This window comes from Mirounga leonina, unplaced genomic scaffold (assembly GCF_011800145.1).
Source record: "Mirounga leonina isolate KUSES-001 unplaced genomic scaffold, KU_Mleo_1.0 Mir_481, whole genome shotgun sequence".
Taxonomy (NCBI): Eukaryota; Metazoa; Chordata; class Mammalia; order Carnivora; family Phocidae; genus Mirounga; species Mirounga leonina.
The window spans coordinates 2,936,665-2,950,130 of NW_023270773.1; the positions used below are offsets into that span (position 1 = coordinate 2,936,665).

Sequence of the window (13,466 nt, forward strand, 5' to 3'; positions counted from 1 at the left end):
GGGCCTCTAGGAATAGAAGTCAGGGGAAAAGAAAGGGAGGGGCTTCTTTGAGCACCAGCGAAGGGGTGGGGTTTAAAGAAGGGGCGGGGCCCCGAGCCGAAGACTGGAAGGGGCGGGGCGGGGCTTGGGGCGGCCCTGCCGCCGCCTCCCCTTCTCCCCACCGCGGTGGAGGTGGCGGTGGCGGCGGCGGCGGCGGCGGCGGCGGTGGCGGCGGCGGAGGAACCTGACACGCACCAGCCCCGCTCCCGCCCCAGTCGAAGCCGAAGCTGCAGCCGGCGCCGGGCCGGGGCCATGGGCGCCCCGCGCGGCCCGGGTCATGAGGACGGAGGCGGAGGCAGCGGGGCCGCCGCTCGAGCCCGGTCAGTGTCTCCCCGAGGGCCCGGGCTTCGCCGGGGGGAACGAGGGGGACCCCGCCCTAGCGCGGGCAGGGTCCAGCCGCGCGACCTTGGGTCCACCGCCGCCACGGTCCGGGCTGTAGAGCTTTGAGCGATACCTGGCCAGGTGTACACTCCCGCCTTGCCCGCTCAACCCCCAGCCCGGGTCCCTTGGGATTTCTGATACTCCTAGGGCTGGTACCCCAGTCAGCTCTGTGAAAGCGGTCATGGTGGGAGGGTCCTGGTTGCGGTGCAAGGGCGGCACCTTCCCCAGAAGCGAAAAGTCCTGCTGGAGCACCTTAGGAGATCCCGCGTCCCCTCCGGGGAACTATGGGGGAACTGAGGCCTAGAAGGGCAGGGACCTGGCTGAGAGCATAGAGCAATGGATGTGCCCCTTACCCTGGCCTCCCAGACTTAGCGGTTTGTCTTGCTGTAGTTCTTGACCCTCAGGTTCCTTCTGCCCCCAGGTGGCCTGAGTTCCTTTGGGGCAGAAACTAAGGGTCCTCAGTTTGCTTCTCTGAGGGGGGGAGGGGGAAAGGAATGATTCCTGCTCTCCAGGTTGATGAGAAAGAGAAAGTGCTAGTAAACTCTAAGGTGCCAACTCATGGGAGAGGTCAAGAGCATGTGGGACCCTACGCTAAGACATCAGGGACCTTGGTGTGACACCCAGGGGTGGTCTCTTTTGTGAATGCAGCAGGGCATAGGATCTGATGCTATCCTGGCATTTGCATCCCTACTCTTCCAGTTATCTAACTCTGTGATCTTGGACCAGACATTTGCCTTTCCTGAGTCCCAGTGAAGTAATGGCTCACATTCATAGGGAGCTTTCCATGAGCGGACACTGTGTTAAGTTGTTTACATGCAATGCCTCATTAATCCTCATAAGGACCCTTTTGTAAAGTAGGTTACCATTGTTACGTGCACTTTTGCACATGAGCAGATAGAGTTGAAAGGAGTTAAGTATCCAGGGCTTGCCTTCTTGGACAACAGTTGCCAACTGAAGCCAGGCCAGGGCCTTACAGGCAGACCCTACTTTTAGGTGGGACAGTCCCTTGGCTCCAGGCATCAACATCTGGCAGTAGTTCTGGGCTTGGAAGGCCCTCCCTCTCCTTATCAGCCCCCCACAGGAGTATCTCTGGATCCCTGTAAGCTGACCTGCCCATGCCAAGACTGGGGATGTCCACGTGGGAGTATTTAGCCTTGCAGGGCCTGGGGATCAAGGGGTTCTAGGATCAGGGCAAGAAGAGGAGGGGCAGTGGAGTTCACAAAGACCCTAGGGAGCTGCTGTCCTATGCCACATTTACAGCTGGAAATAGGGAAAGGCACAGACAGAGGCAAAGCCGGGCCATTAAGATGACCCAGCTAGCTGGTGCCAGAGCCCAGGCTGCAGAGTAAGGAGGGAGCCGTGAACAGAGGGGCTGTAGTCTGGAAGCCGGGGTGGGGGGAATTGGGGGAGGGGTTGGGCATTGTTGTGACAAGTAGGCCTGGGCATCTCAAGGGATAAGGCCTTTTTGGAAAAACACCTTCATTCATCAAGCATGTCTGAGTGCCTGCTCTGGTTCAAGGGCTGGGGCGAGGCACATGCAGCCCTGTCCAGGCCTGCCACTGAGATATTCTCAGTCTGTCCAGTGGGGAAGGCAGACACAATCCCCTCAAATACTCATATTGAAGGGCTCAGAGAGGGAAAGAGACCAGAGCATTTGGCTGTTCAGACATGGGAGACAACATTCCAGACTAAGGGATATGCAAGAGCAAAAACTGGGGAGTAAACAGCCGGTGTAGAGAGAAACAGAAAGACAGTTTATGGCCACGGTGAAGGATTCTTGAAAAGGGAGGCATTCCATCATGAGAGAATAGCACCTTGCATAGAGCTCTCTCTCCACTCAGCCCATTGGGGGCAATTATTTTAGACTATGAATCTGGAGGACAGGACTTGGGACTTAGTCATCTTTAGTGTCCCCAAACCATAGCACACACTGAATGCTTAATAATTTTATTTCTTAAAAAAAAAAATAGGTTCATTTCTTCTAACAAATGTTTGTTGAATTACTGCTAAGCATCAGATACTAGGCATTGGGAATAACAGTGAACAAGATTAGCAAATTCTCTGTCTTCAGGAAGCTTACAGTCTTGTGGGGAGACAGAGTAGCTCTATTTTATTTTTTATTTTTCTCATTAATTTTGCCAAGTACTTTGTGAAGGAAACAAACAGGAGGCTGGGAAGGGGGGACCCTCTCCCCGCAAAGGTGTAGTCAGAAAAAAGCCTCTCAGAGGAGGTACATTTGGACTGGGACCTGAATGACAAAAAGGGGCAGCCTTGAGATCTGCAGGGGAAGAAAGTTCCAGACAGAGGCAGCTGTACATGCAGCTGTACAATGAAGCCTGATGGGTTTCCCACAGTAACTGGAACTGAGTGAGGTGTAAGGGCCAAGGTGAGGGTGGTGGGGCCTGGGGCTGGCAGGGCCCTGCAGGCCATGGTGTGGAGTGACAACTTTATTCTAAGAGCAATGGGAGACTGGGACTGGGATCCCTCTGGCTACTATGTACAGATGGGAGAGGAGCTGGGGGTGGAATTTAGGACAGAGGCTAAGCAGAAGTCAGGCTGGACGGAGCCCTCAGAACTGAATCCAAGACAGTGGGAAGAGGCAAATGTGGGAAGGCCTCAAATGATGGCCTGGGTTCCTTTTAGAGGCATCTGGGGTCAGGGGAGGGAGGGAACAAAGCCTCAGCCCAGTTGGGCTCAGGGCGCCAGGGTCCTCTAGATGGAGCGCAGGGTTCATGTCAGCACCTGCAACACGCTCTTGCCCTGGGTGGTCATAGCACTCTGCAGGCTGGCATCTGTGGCAGTCCATTTCGTAGAGGAAGAAGCAGGCACAGAGAGGCCAAGTGCCTCTCCTCAAGTGACTCAGTCAGCAGGTGGCCTATACTCACCCATGCCATCCTGCCATCCATAGGCCCTGTTTCCATGCCCTTGGAGGTGGGGAATGGAGGGGGGAAGGCCAGTACAAAGCAGTGAAGGAGCAGTCACGGGTCCCTGCGTCCTGAGAATGTACAACAGCTCAGCAGGACACAGACAAGCTCAATGCAAGGGTCCTCTCCTGTGAATCAAAGCATGAACTCTGGCCTAGCAGAGTGCAGATGAGGGAAAGGGTGTGGCCAGCCTAGGATCAGAAAAGGCACCAGAAGTGGTAGCATCTGAGCCAGGCCTTGAAGGCTGGGGAGGGTTTAGACATAGGAGAGTAGGAGCTTGGGACTCGCTCCAGGCAAGACACTGCCCAGACAAGGCCAGCAGGTTGAAAGGCCAGGACAGACAGGACTTCTGGTTGCTCCCTGCAGTGGGAGCCGGGGCTGGCATGGCAAGTCGGCTTCTGGGGCGCTCTGCACAGGCAAGTTGTGGGTTCAAGAGAGACCCCAGAGACCCCCCGAGATGAGGAAACAACGTGGGCTGGGTTTTCACATGCTGAAGGAGTGTCATGAATGAGCAGTGGGTGATGATCACTGAAGGGAAGTCCCTCCCATTTCTTCAGACTCTGAACTTTGTCCAGATTCATGGGATCCCAGAGTAGGAGGTTCCAGTAGGCCACATTCCAGCTGGCCCCCCCTTAGCATGCTGTTCCCCTCTGTCTTGTGTTCCCTGACTCTCACTCTCTAAGGCACACCCCCACCATTTCCCCAGCCTAGCCCTCTGTTTTTCTCTTACCCTTCCAGGACAGGAATCTGTTTGTGTCACTTACCACCACATCTCCGGTTCACATGCCAGGTACTAGGCTCTTGGGAAATATTTGTTGATTGAATGACTGAATCAGACCAAAGTCCCCCACTTTAGAGATAGCCAGACTCAGTCCAGCAAGAGGAAGTCAGTTGCTCAGCCCCACAGCCAGGCTGTGACAGAGCTGGGGCTAAAATGCCGAAGTCGGGCCCTTTCTACTCCTCCACACCGTTTGACAAGAACAGACTGAGAGGTTACCTAGGGTAGCATTGCACATACACAGATTACGTGACAGTCTCCCTTCCGTCTAACCGTGGACCTCATACTTTGGTGGCCCTGGGGGCTTTGGAGCTGGGCAAACCTCCAGGGGCCTCATGAATTCAGGCATGAATATCTGCTGAGCATCTCCCATGTGTCTGCCCTGTGTGCTAGCCTCCTTGGAGGTCCCACCAAAAAGAGAGGCCTGTAAGGCTGGGAGTGCATGTAGCTGGGGGCTAGGCATGATGGAGAAGTGACATCCAAAGGCAGGAGTTAGGTCAGGCACCTGGGAGGCCAGGAGAGTTCAGACAGGGGGAAGAGGTGTGCAAAGGCCCTAGGGCATAAGGGATCACAGCAGGTGAAGGTTCTGCCTAGAGGTCGACCCAGTGAGGACGAGGGGAGGTGAGAGGGCAGAGGGTGCTGGGGCAGCAGCCATGAAGGCATTGTCCTAAGAGATATAGGAACCAACCCCATTGGAGGATTTTGTGTAGGGCTGACCTACTCTGACTGGTGTTTGGGGGAGATTACTGCTATTGTAAGGAGAATGGGTTGGGGCACCCAAAAGGCTGTTTGCTGGCCCCTGAACAGCCCCTACTCTGGGCAGGAGCCAATGATGGTGGCCTCAGTGGGGGTGGCAGTGACAGGCATAATGCTAAGGGTCTGTGACCTCCCTGTGTTTCCACGCAGGAGACTTTGTGCAGCTGCCTGTGCCCATCATCCAGCAGCTCTACCACTGGGACTGTGGCCTGGCCTGCTCCAAGATGGTGCTGCGGTGAGTGGGCAGGCCCAGGCCCTCCCCATCCACACCATCTGCTCTGGCTGGAAGGAGAAACAGGGAGAGACCTGGGTGGGATTCATCATCCATATGGCTTTTCTTGGGTGGGGCTTACAGGAGGCCCAGCTTCCATCCAGGCTTGGTCCCATCTGCAAAAGCAAGCAAAGGGTGGACGAGGCCTTCTAGGTAGCGGCTCTGGGGATAACCAGGGAAGTTCCAGGTACCTGGGCCTGGTCCACAGAGTGACCCCATCACTGGGACACGGGACCTTCCAACTTGAGGCTCCTGCAAGACTGTGTCATTAGGGAGCCAACTGTTGAACTAAGGCTATGGGAATATCACAGGAACCTTGACTGTCAGAGCATAGAGCGCCATAGTCATCTCCTTGTAGGAGACTTTTCAGGTAGCTGCCAGGAACCCCAGAGCAACCTGTCCCTTACCTGTTTTATATCCTGGAATTCCAGGCAAGATCGTGTTCAACAAAAGGGTTCTGTGCCTAAAACTTAGAAAACCACTAATGTGGTCCAAGCATCTCATCCTAGAGATGAAGCTGGTGAGGCCTGAGAGGTTGGCAACTTACCCGAAGTTACATAACCTTCAGGAGATTCAAGAAGCAGAATCCTTGACTCTGGGGCCAACATGGTACCCCAGGCAGCCTCAGGTCATGCTCAAGAAGTAGGCAAGATACAGGATTTCATGACAAAGGCTGGAACCTTTAGGGAGTGGGAGCCCTGATAGTGGCTGGTGGGCCCCTGGGAGGAGGGTGGCCCCAGCCAGCTTCCCCACGTAAGCAAGCCAACCTCAGCAGCCCATCTGCACACAGGTACCTGGGCCCGCTGGACGACGGTGAGTTTGAGAGTGCCCTGCAGGAGCTGCGGCTAACCAGGAGCATCTGGACCATTGACCTGGCCTACCTGATGCGCCACTTTGGCGTGAGGCACCGCTTCTGCACTCAGACCCTGGGTGTCGACAAGGGCTATAAGAACCAGGTGGGCAGCCAGCCACCAGGCCTTCACCTAGGTCCAGTAATTGAAAGGGGGTATGGTCAAGGCCTGGACACCCGAGTGGACACACAGGTGTGCAGAGACCAGACTCTATGGGTAGGACTTTCGATCTAGCCAGACTAGGTGACCTTGGGGTCCAGCCTGCTCAAAGCCTCTGAGCAGTGAGACTCCTGTTGCCTGCCTTCAAGAGCACTTGATGATGTGCAGAGGAGCATCTCAGGCTGCCTTCCTGCATCCTTTCCTCCTGTCGCTCAGGGCCCAGGGCCTCAGAGCATGTCACTCTGACCTTACCCTGCCACCACTTGCCCATTTTCTTCCTTGTCACAGGGACAGATGGCTCCAAGCTGGATAATTGGTATTCCGGAAGAAAAACTGAAATACCGTCTTTCCTATTTTTTTTTCTTTTTGAAAAAGAAAAAGATAGCCTCACCATTATACTAGTGAACTGCCCCCCCCCCCCCCCCACCAGCCACCGACCCACGTAGTTAGAGCCAGTCTTGCCTGCTACAGAGGCACATGTTGGCCCAGGCTCCAGAACTTGGCAGAGTAGAGTCTCTGCTGGCCTCGTTGGCAAGAGGGTTGTCACATGGTGGCCAGGGCCAGTCAACCTAACTTTCCTTTGACCCTTCCAGGCCAGGGGAGGAAGGCTAATGGATCTGGCTTGATCACTGTAGCTGCAAGGCAGAGAAAAGAGCCCAAGAACAGGGTCTCTCCTGCTTCCCCCACAGGGGCTCTAGCCCCCTTCAGTCCCCTACACCAAATGAAGTATGTTCCCTGGACCTCACCTTGCTAAGCCAAACAGTGGAGGAGCATCTGGGTGGGCTCAGCCATCCCCTTTGCTCATTTACCACAGATTCCTGCTCATGCCCACAGGGTACACAAGCCCAGGGATGACTACCCTTGCTGGGGGAGCTGACCCGAGCTCAGCTGCCTACCCATCTCCTGAGCATCCTCCTCATGCCTCTGTGTAGTCCCATGCACTCTGGCCAGCCACCCTGCTGTTGAAGACACACACAGCATTCTGCCCAGGCATGCTACATGTGCCATCTCCCCTAGCAGACTGGGCTCCTCCCCTCTTTGACCATCTTTAACTCCATCATGTGCCCTGTACTTCATCCAGAAGGGGCGAGGGCAGCCAGGACAGGCAGCCCCTCCAACCTGCCCTACTGTCTTCAGTCCTTCTACAGGAAGCACTTTGACACAGAGGAGACCCGGGTGAACCAGCTGTTTGCACAAGCCAAGGCCTGCAAGGTGCTCGTGGAGAAATGGTGAGCCTCCCCTCACTCTTGCTTGTGTGCCTGCTCACCCACATACTTGCTGTCAGGGAGGCCTCAGGATGGCGTACAGGAAAGGCTAGGAACTTTGGCAGTCAGGCAGAACTGGGGTGTCCTACCCAGGTGGGTAACGGCATGGACTTACCCTCCTGAGCCTTACTGTTTCTATCCATAAAATGGGGACAAGTGGGACTACGTGACCTGCTGTACACAAAACTGTGGCCTAGGATGGATCGCAAGCAGGCCCTGGAGGGACAGGTGAGCAAGACAGACTCCAGCCAGCCCTCAGGCTGCTCACAGAATGGTAGTTTGAGACAGAACACAGGAACCCTTAATGAAGTGGTGACAGCCTAAGGAACATGCTGGCAAAGTGATGGAGGGTGACAGGGGACAGCCCCCCGCATGTAGACCTGGCCCTCAGATCTCCCCACAGGCTTCTGTGACCTTATGTGGGTCTCCCCCATTCTCATCGATACATGAGGGCAGGATTCGGGCAGATCCCTGGGAGTAACTTGCCCCGATGCTAATATTAGACTTCCTTCTCCAGGCTGAAGTGCATTAGCTTAGATCCCCACTGGGCTACCCTAGATCACTCTGCTCAGGTCTCCCTGTTCTTGAATGACTTTTGTTTTCACTGTTAACATCATGTGTTACCACACGACAGGTAGTTACGAAAACGGGAAAAGTCTCCACGCATCCATCCACCGCACAAGCACATGTTGGGAGGAAAGGCACCCAATGTTCGTTTAGTGGCACGTGCCACGTGCTGTCTTGCTGAGTGGGAGCTGGTGCTGTCCCGTGGGAAAATAGTGTGAGGGGCCCACAGTCACCGCTGGCAGCTCGGCCATGCTGTGATCCAAACCTGGCACTCCGCACCCTGTTATTCCGTGGAGCATGGTGCTTTTCCTTCCAGCCTAGCCCCCGCTTTTTCCCTGTAGTTGAAATCCCGCGCTGTTACGTACCATTGGGAACTCAGCCAGCTACTTCATTTCAAAGACCAAGTGGAAAAATGGCATGTTTTCCTGGGCTGAGGCAACCAAACCAGATTGCCACATGACTTGGCCGTGGGCTGGAGTTGGGCCAGGCCACGGAGTGCTAATGCCGTCGCTCCTGATGAGACTGTGGAGGAAGGAGGCCCCTCACTTAGGGGCCCACTACCTCACAGCCGCTCGCCCGTTCTGGATTCTTAGTTTGAAGAAATCTTAGTTTGCTGCCTTCTGAGGGGGCATTGAATGGGGCCGTGCCTAAGAGTCTGCCTCAGGGAACAGCTGGCTCTGCGGAACTAGGGATCCCCTGGAAGCGCTGCTGACCCGCCCCTTCCCAGACAACCCCTTCTGCCTTGGGAGCCTTCGAGAAAAAAAAGAAAGAAAACTAGTCTTTTCAGAGAAGCATGTGGTTTTGAAACTGACAAAGCCACACTTGGCTCAGATTTGGGGGATTAAATTGGACTGACAGTTTCCAGCGTAAACCGCATGTGATTTAGAGTAAATGACCAAGGAAGGTGCTCAGCAAAAAAAAAAAAAAAGAAAAATTCACCAGCCAGGCCGGGAGGTGGGGGTCCCATGTGCTGCTTCAGTGGCCTGTGACAGGGGCCCCTCTGGAGCCGACTTCCTGCCACCCCTGAAAGACCTGACAGGGCCAGCTTGTCCTTGGGCACACTCAGAGCCCTCCTGCCCCCTGGCACTGGTCCCATGCTTAATCCTGGGCTGAGCCCAGGCCACAGTGACAAAGCAGGATGTTCCCACCTGCAAGGAGCTCAGGAGGGAGGGCAGATGAGCCGCGGCCCCAAGCTTTGTGATCCAGGCAGGGGTCCACTTGAGAGATGGGGAATGGGGCCCAGTGGCACCAGCTGACCCTCCTCCCGCCCACAGCACAGTGAGCGTGCAGGACATCCAGGAGCACCTGGCCCAGGGCCACGTGGCCATTGTGCTGGTGAACTCTGGGGTACTGCACTGCGACCTCTGTTCCAGTCCCGTCAAGTACTGCTGCTTCGCCCCCAGTGGCCACCGCTGCTTCTGCCGCACCCCCGACTACCAGGGCCACTTCATCGTGCTACGTGGCTACAACCGGGCCACTGGCTGCATCTTCTACAACAACCCAGCCTACGCCGACCGTGAGTGCTGGGCTGGCTGGGGACAGCGGGTGGGGCAGGCTGCATTCACCGTCCAGGCCCCGTGACTCCTTCTCATTCGACCCGGTGGCCAAGACTTCCCTCGCTGCCTTTCCCCCAAAGCCTCGGCTCCTCCTGGGCTCCTGTCATCTGTGCCACTCCTCTGGCCACACACAGACTAGCCATACACCTGAGGCCATACCGGCCTCCACACCCCAGTCATTGCGACACCAGGTTAGGCCATCTGTCCCTCCCACACCACCAGCCCTACCCCACTGCCCAGGGCCCCACCTCATTCTTACTCTGCAGTTTCCTCCCCCTGCAGCTCCCTTACTACAGCCTTCCCAGGACAGCCAGCAAGCACACTCATCAGAAAGGAAAGTCTGCCCAGTCCCAGCTCCTGCTCCAGATGCAGCAAGGGCTCCCCACCGCCCTGGGGACTGGAAGGGACTGCCCCGACTCTAGCAGACTTACCCCATGTGTCCTCAAGCATGTTTCTTCCCCTCTGGGCCTCACCTCCATCTGCTAAACTGGGGGGAGGATCAGAGAATGAGTTCATGAAGGCTAAAGTAGGCAAGGAAGGCTTCCTGTGGGTGGAAGACAAGTGGCAGAGGGTGGCCAGGCAGGTGGGACATGGCCAGAGCTCTCCCAGCTCCCCTGAGCGTCAGCGAGGCAGGTATGTCCCCCGCTCTCTGACCCCACTCTGCCCTTCCTGCCCCCAGCAGGAATGTGCAGCACCAGCATCAGTAACTTCGAGGAAGCCAGAACAAGTTATGGCACAGATGAGGACATCCTCTTTGTCTACTTGGACAGCTGACAGCGGGAGCCTGGTGTGCCCAGGCCCTCACACCCTGCCCCACCCGAGCCGGGCCAACTCAGGAGGCCTTGGCCCAGGCCCCGAGCTGCTGGGGCTTGGATGCGGAACTGCAGCCTTGACCCGTGTGACAAAGCCCCAGGGATTTCTTAGAGCCTGAGGCATGCGTGCTTTGTCTGCCAGTGTCATGCGTGTCGTCATGCCACTTAGCCTACGCACCTGCTGGTTGCTGGAGGCGTCCCCAGAGCATCTGAGTAGAGCCTCCCCTAGGACCCCAAGCCTGACTTGAACCGTGCCCAGAGGACTTCCAGCCCTCTGGGTGCCCTTGTTGCCTGTGAACCAGACCCAGGGCAGGGGAGAAGCCTGAGCTCATCTCCCCACAGACCTGGGGGTTGAGCCCTGGAGATGCCACTCGTCAGGATGGTGTCCGTGTGTTTGGAGACCATGTAGCCAACCCCGGCCCCCAGGGCTGTAGACGACTCCAGGCCTTGCTAGGAACTGCCCTCCCCCCTCCCCCCCAGAAGTGCTATAGACCTCCCTGTGCCCTTTGGTGGATGCCGCCGCTCCCTCCCACCTCCCAGGGGACCCAAGTTCCTGTGGCTGGTTGCAAGGCTTCCGGGCCCTGGGGAGGGCTGGGCCTCAGGCTGAAAGGACGCTGAGTCCTCCCCCCGCAGCCTGCAGGTACTATAGCACTGTAGTTTGGAGGGCCCTCGGGAGTAGACAGGGCCCTGGCTCTTGCTAGCTAGCAGTGCTGAGTGTACTCCAAGAATGCCTGACCTGGAGGGCCAGGTGCAGCCGCCTGGGTCCCAAAGGTCCCCCCAGCCCGTGAGCCTTCCTAACAGTAGCCTAAGCCCCGACAGTGGGGCCCATTCTCTGGGTGTGGGGAGCCCCAGGCCTCATAGGCCTGGGGGCTGGGGTGCTGGGGCCTGCACTCCTGAGGCAATGGTGGGAGACCGCCTGTGGCCTCCCCCCCCCCCCCCCAATCCTCATGCCAGGACCTTTTGCACAGAATGTTGGGTCTCTCCTGTCCTGACAGAAGGGTGGCACCTGCCCAGGGTCACACAGCACTGCACGTAACATGGACTAGAGCTGTTTCCTTCTTTCTGTTTTTTTCTTTCTTGGTGGGTGTAGGGGGTTGTTTGGTTTTTTGTTTTTGTTGGGGTTTTTTTGCGATTTAAGTTTTTCACTTGTGGGGAGTGAGAGTCACCCTCAAGTAAGACAATAATAGTGAGATTGCAGGTACTTTGGAACCACTGACACCTCTCTTCACAGAGCAGATAAGCCAGCCCAAGTTCTCTTCCAAAGAGAAAGGGACTCAGGGCTGGCGGGCTGAGAGCCAGGGCCCCTCACCTTACGGATAAAAACTGGCCATCAGTCTCGGGGGAGTTTGTCCAGGACAGTGGTGGGGTTGGGTCTTGAACCCAGGTCTGCACCTAAAAGCTAAGGGAACTGGATCATTCCCAAAGAGGCCAAGGACACCCACCCCTCATGAGCTGTCCCTGGCAAAGGAGCAGGGCTGTCCCAGCAGCCACACTGCCCCTGTACCCCTGTGTCTTGGTCTTCTGTTGCCCAAGGCATGTTGCGGTGGTAGCTGCTACCCTCTGGACTGCAAACCATGCCCAGCATCTGTTCCCACCAGCCGGCTGACACCTCCCCACCATGGCTGCTCTGAGGGGCAGAGGTGGGCTCTGCTTACGAGGGCTGTCAGACCATCCAGCCGTATTGCTCCTCAACACCAGATGCAGCCTTCGGCCCAGAGGGAGGCGCTGTTAGCTGGTTAGCTGCCAGTTAGCCACCCTGGTTTCAGGGACTAGCAGTGTCTTCAGACTGGTCTTCTCTCTTTTGCCTTAATGTTGGGTGGCCCAAGATCCCCAGGGAGCTCCAGTTTCACGCCCAAGAATACCACATGCAGCAGCTGTGGGGTTTGGGCACCGTCAGGAAAGATCTGGCTCAAATTGTGGTGAGAATAGACACATCAAGGAAAAAGGAAAGCAATGAGGAAGTGAAGCTTTGGATGACGGGGAGCAGCCTCCACAGAGAGCGGTCACAGCACCTCAGTCCATCACACGGCATGTAGAAACACTCAGTCCCTGGGCAAGCCGCAAGTTGGAGGTCACCCACCCGGAAGAATAACAAGAAAGCTACCCGTGCCTGAGACAGTGCCATCTGCCCGGGAGGGTCATGGGGGTGGAACGCAAACGTAAAGGCGTTCTTGCACACGTCCTGAACACAAGGCTGGAGAAAGCCCAGACTTCAGGAACTTCTGCCCATAGCACTTGGCACCCATGACCCCTGTCCACATGCTGGGGGCCCAGCAAAGCCACACTGGACACTTGGTTTTGTTCACTCCAGCCGCACAGGGACAAAAGGGATCTTTTGCATTGCAGAGATTTTCTACATATATATATATGTATATATATATACATATATATATTTTGTTTGTAATGAGCCATTCTCAATAAACATTATTCTCACTGCAAAATCAATGGCATTCCCTGTCCCGCTTTTGTGAATTCTTGTTTCCCTCCCAAATTCTCAGCTTGAGCACGTGCGAATCCAGGTCCTTGACCTGCCATGCCAGGTTTTAGCTGGGACTAGAATCCTGTTTACTGCTTTTCAGTTCTGCCTCCCTCCTGATGCTTGTGTGGGGCTTAGGTAGGCACTGGTGGAGATAGAAGGGCCTCAGAGCTGAGCTTGATGGCGGTTCTTGAAGAGGGCATGAAGCGCAGACAGCCTCGGGCAGGAGGAGGGTCTGGGGGGATGTGGAATCGAATGAGAGAGACAGTGGGGCCCACGGGAGGCAATAGAGTGGGGAGCCCTGCCGGCAGGACTCCAGCCCTCCCTGTACCTTCCACCCCCAATCAGCAGCTCCCCTTATTTGCTAGCTATTGGGTTCTTCTAGTGTTACATTTGATAAGAATTCTATTTCTGAAAAAGGAAGTGTTTGGAAATCCTACCTTACCTGGCAGCCTCAGGCCTGCCCCAGGTCCCACAGAGAGCTGACAGAGCCAGAACTGACTTCTTGGGTAGGGTCTCAGTCTCTGGCCTCTGTTCTCGTCCTGACTGCTGCTCTGCGGGAGAAAAGTGAAGATGAGGGAGGTGTTGAAATGGGGGACCAAATATGGATGAGGTAGCGAGTACTGGGTAG

The 13,466-nt window shown here is 56.1% G+C and overlaps 1 protein-coding gene across 4 annotated transcripts in view; it reads left to right on the forward strand.

The window, feature by feature from the left end:
• Positions 1–177: 177 nt before the first annotated feature.
• GUCD1 (guanylyl cyclase domain containing 1) overlaps positions 178–13,466 on the forward strand; it is a 34,485-nt gene continuing 21,196 nt past the window's right edge. Inside the window, exons 1-6 of one of the 4 annotated variants that reach the window (XM_034989250.1) lie at positions 178–359; positions 5,029–5,113; positions 5,940–6,105; positions 7,297–7,388; positions 9,266–9,507; positions 10,227–12,804. In XM_034989250.1, coding sequence (XP_034845141.1) covers positions 317–359; positions 5,029–5,113; positions 5,940–6,105; positions 7,297–7,388; positions 9,266–9,507; positions 10,227–10,321 — 723 coding nt within the window. In that variant the 5' untranslated portion in view covers positions 178–316 and the 3' untranslated portion in view covers positions 10,322–12,804. Of the gene's footprint in view, positions 360–3,385; positions 4,135–5,028; positions 5,114–5,939; positions 6,106–7,296; positions 7,389–9,265; positions 9,508–10,226; positions 12,805–13,466 lie in introns of those variants that run through there. The other 3 variants (XM_034989251.1, XM_034989252.1, XM_034989253.1) reach the window with 3 other exon arrangements.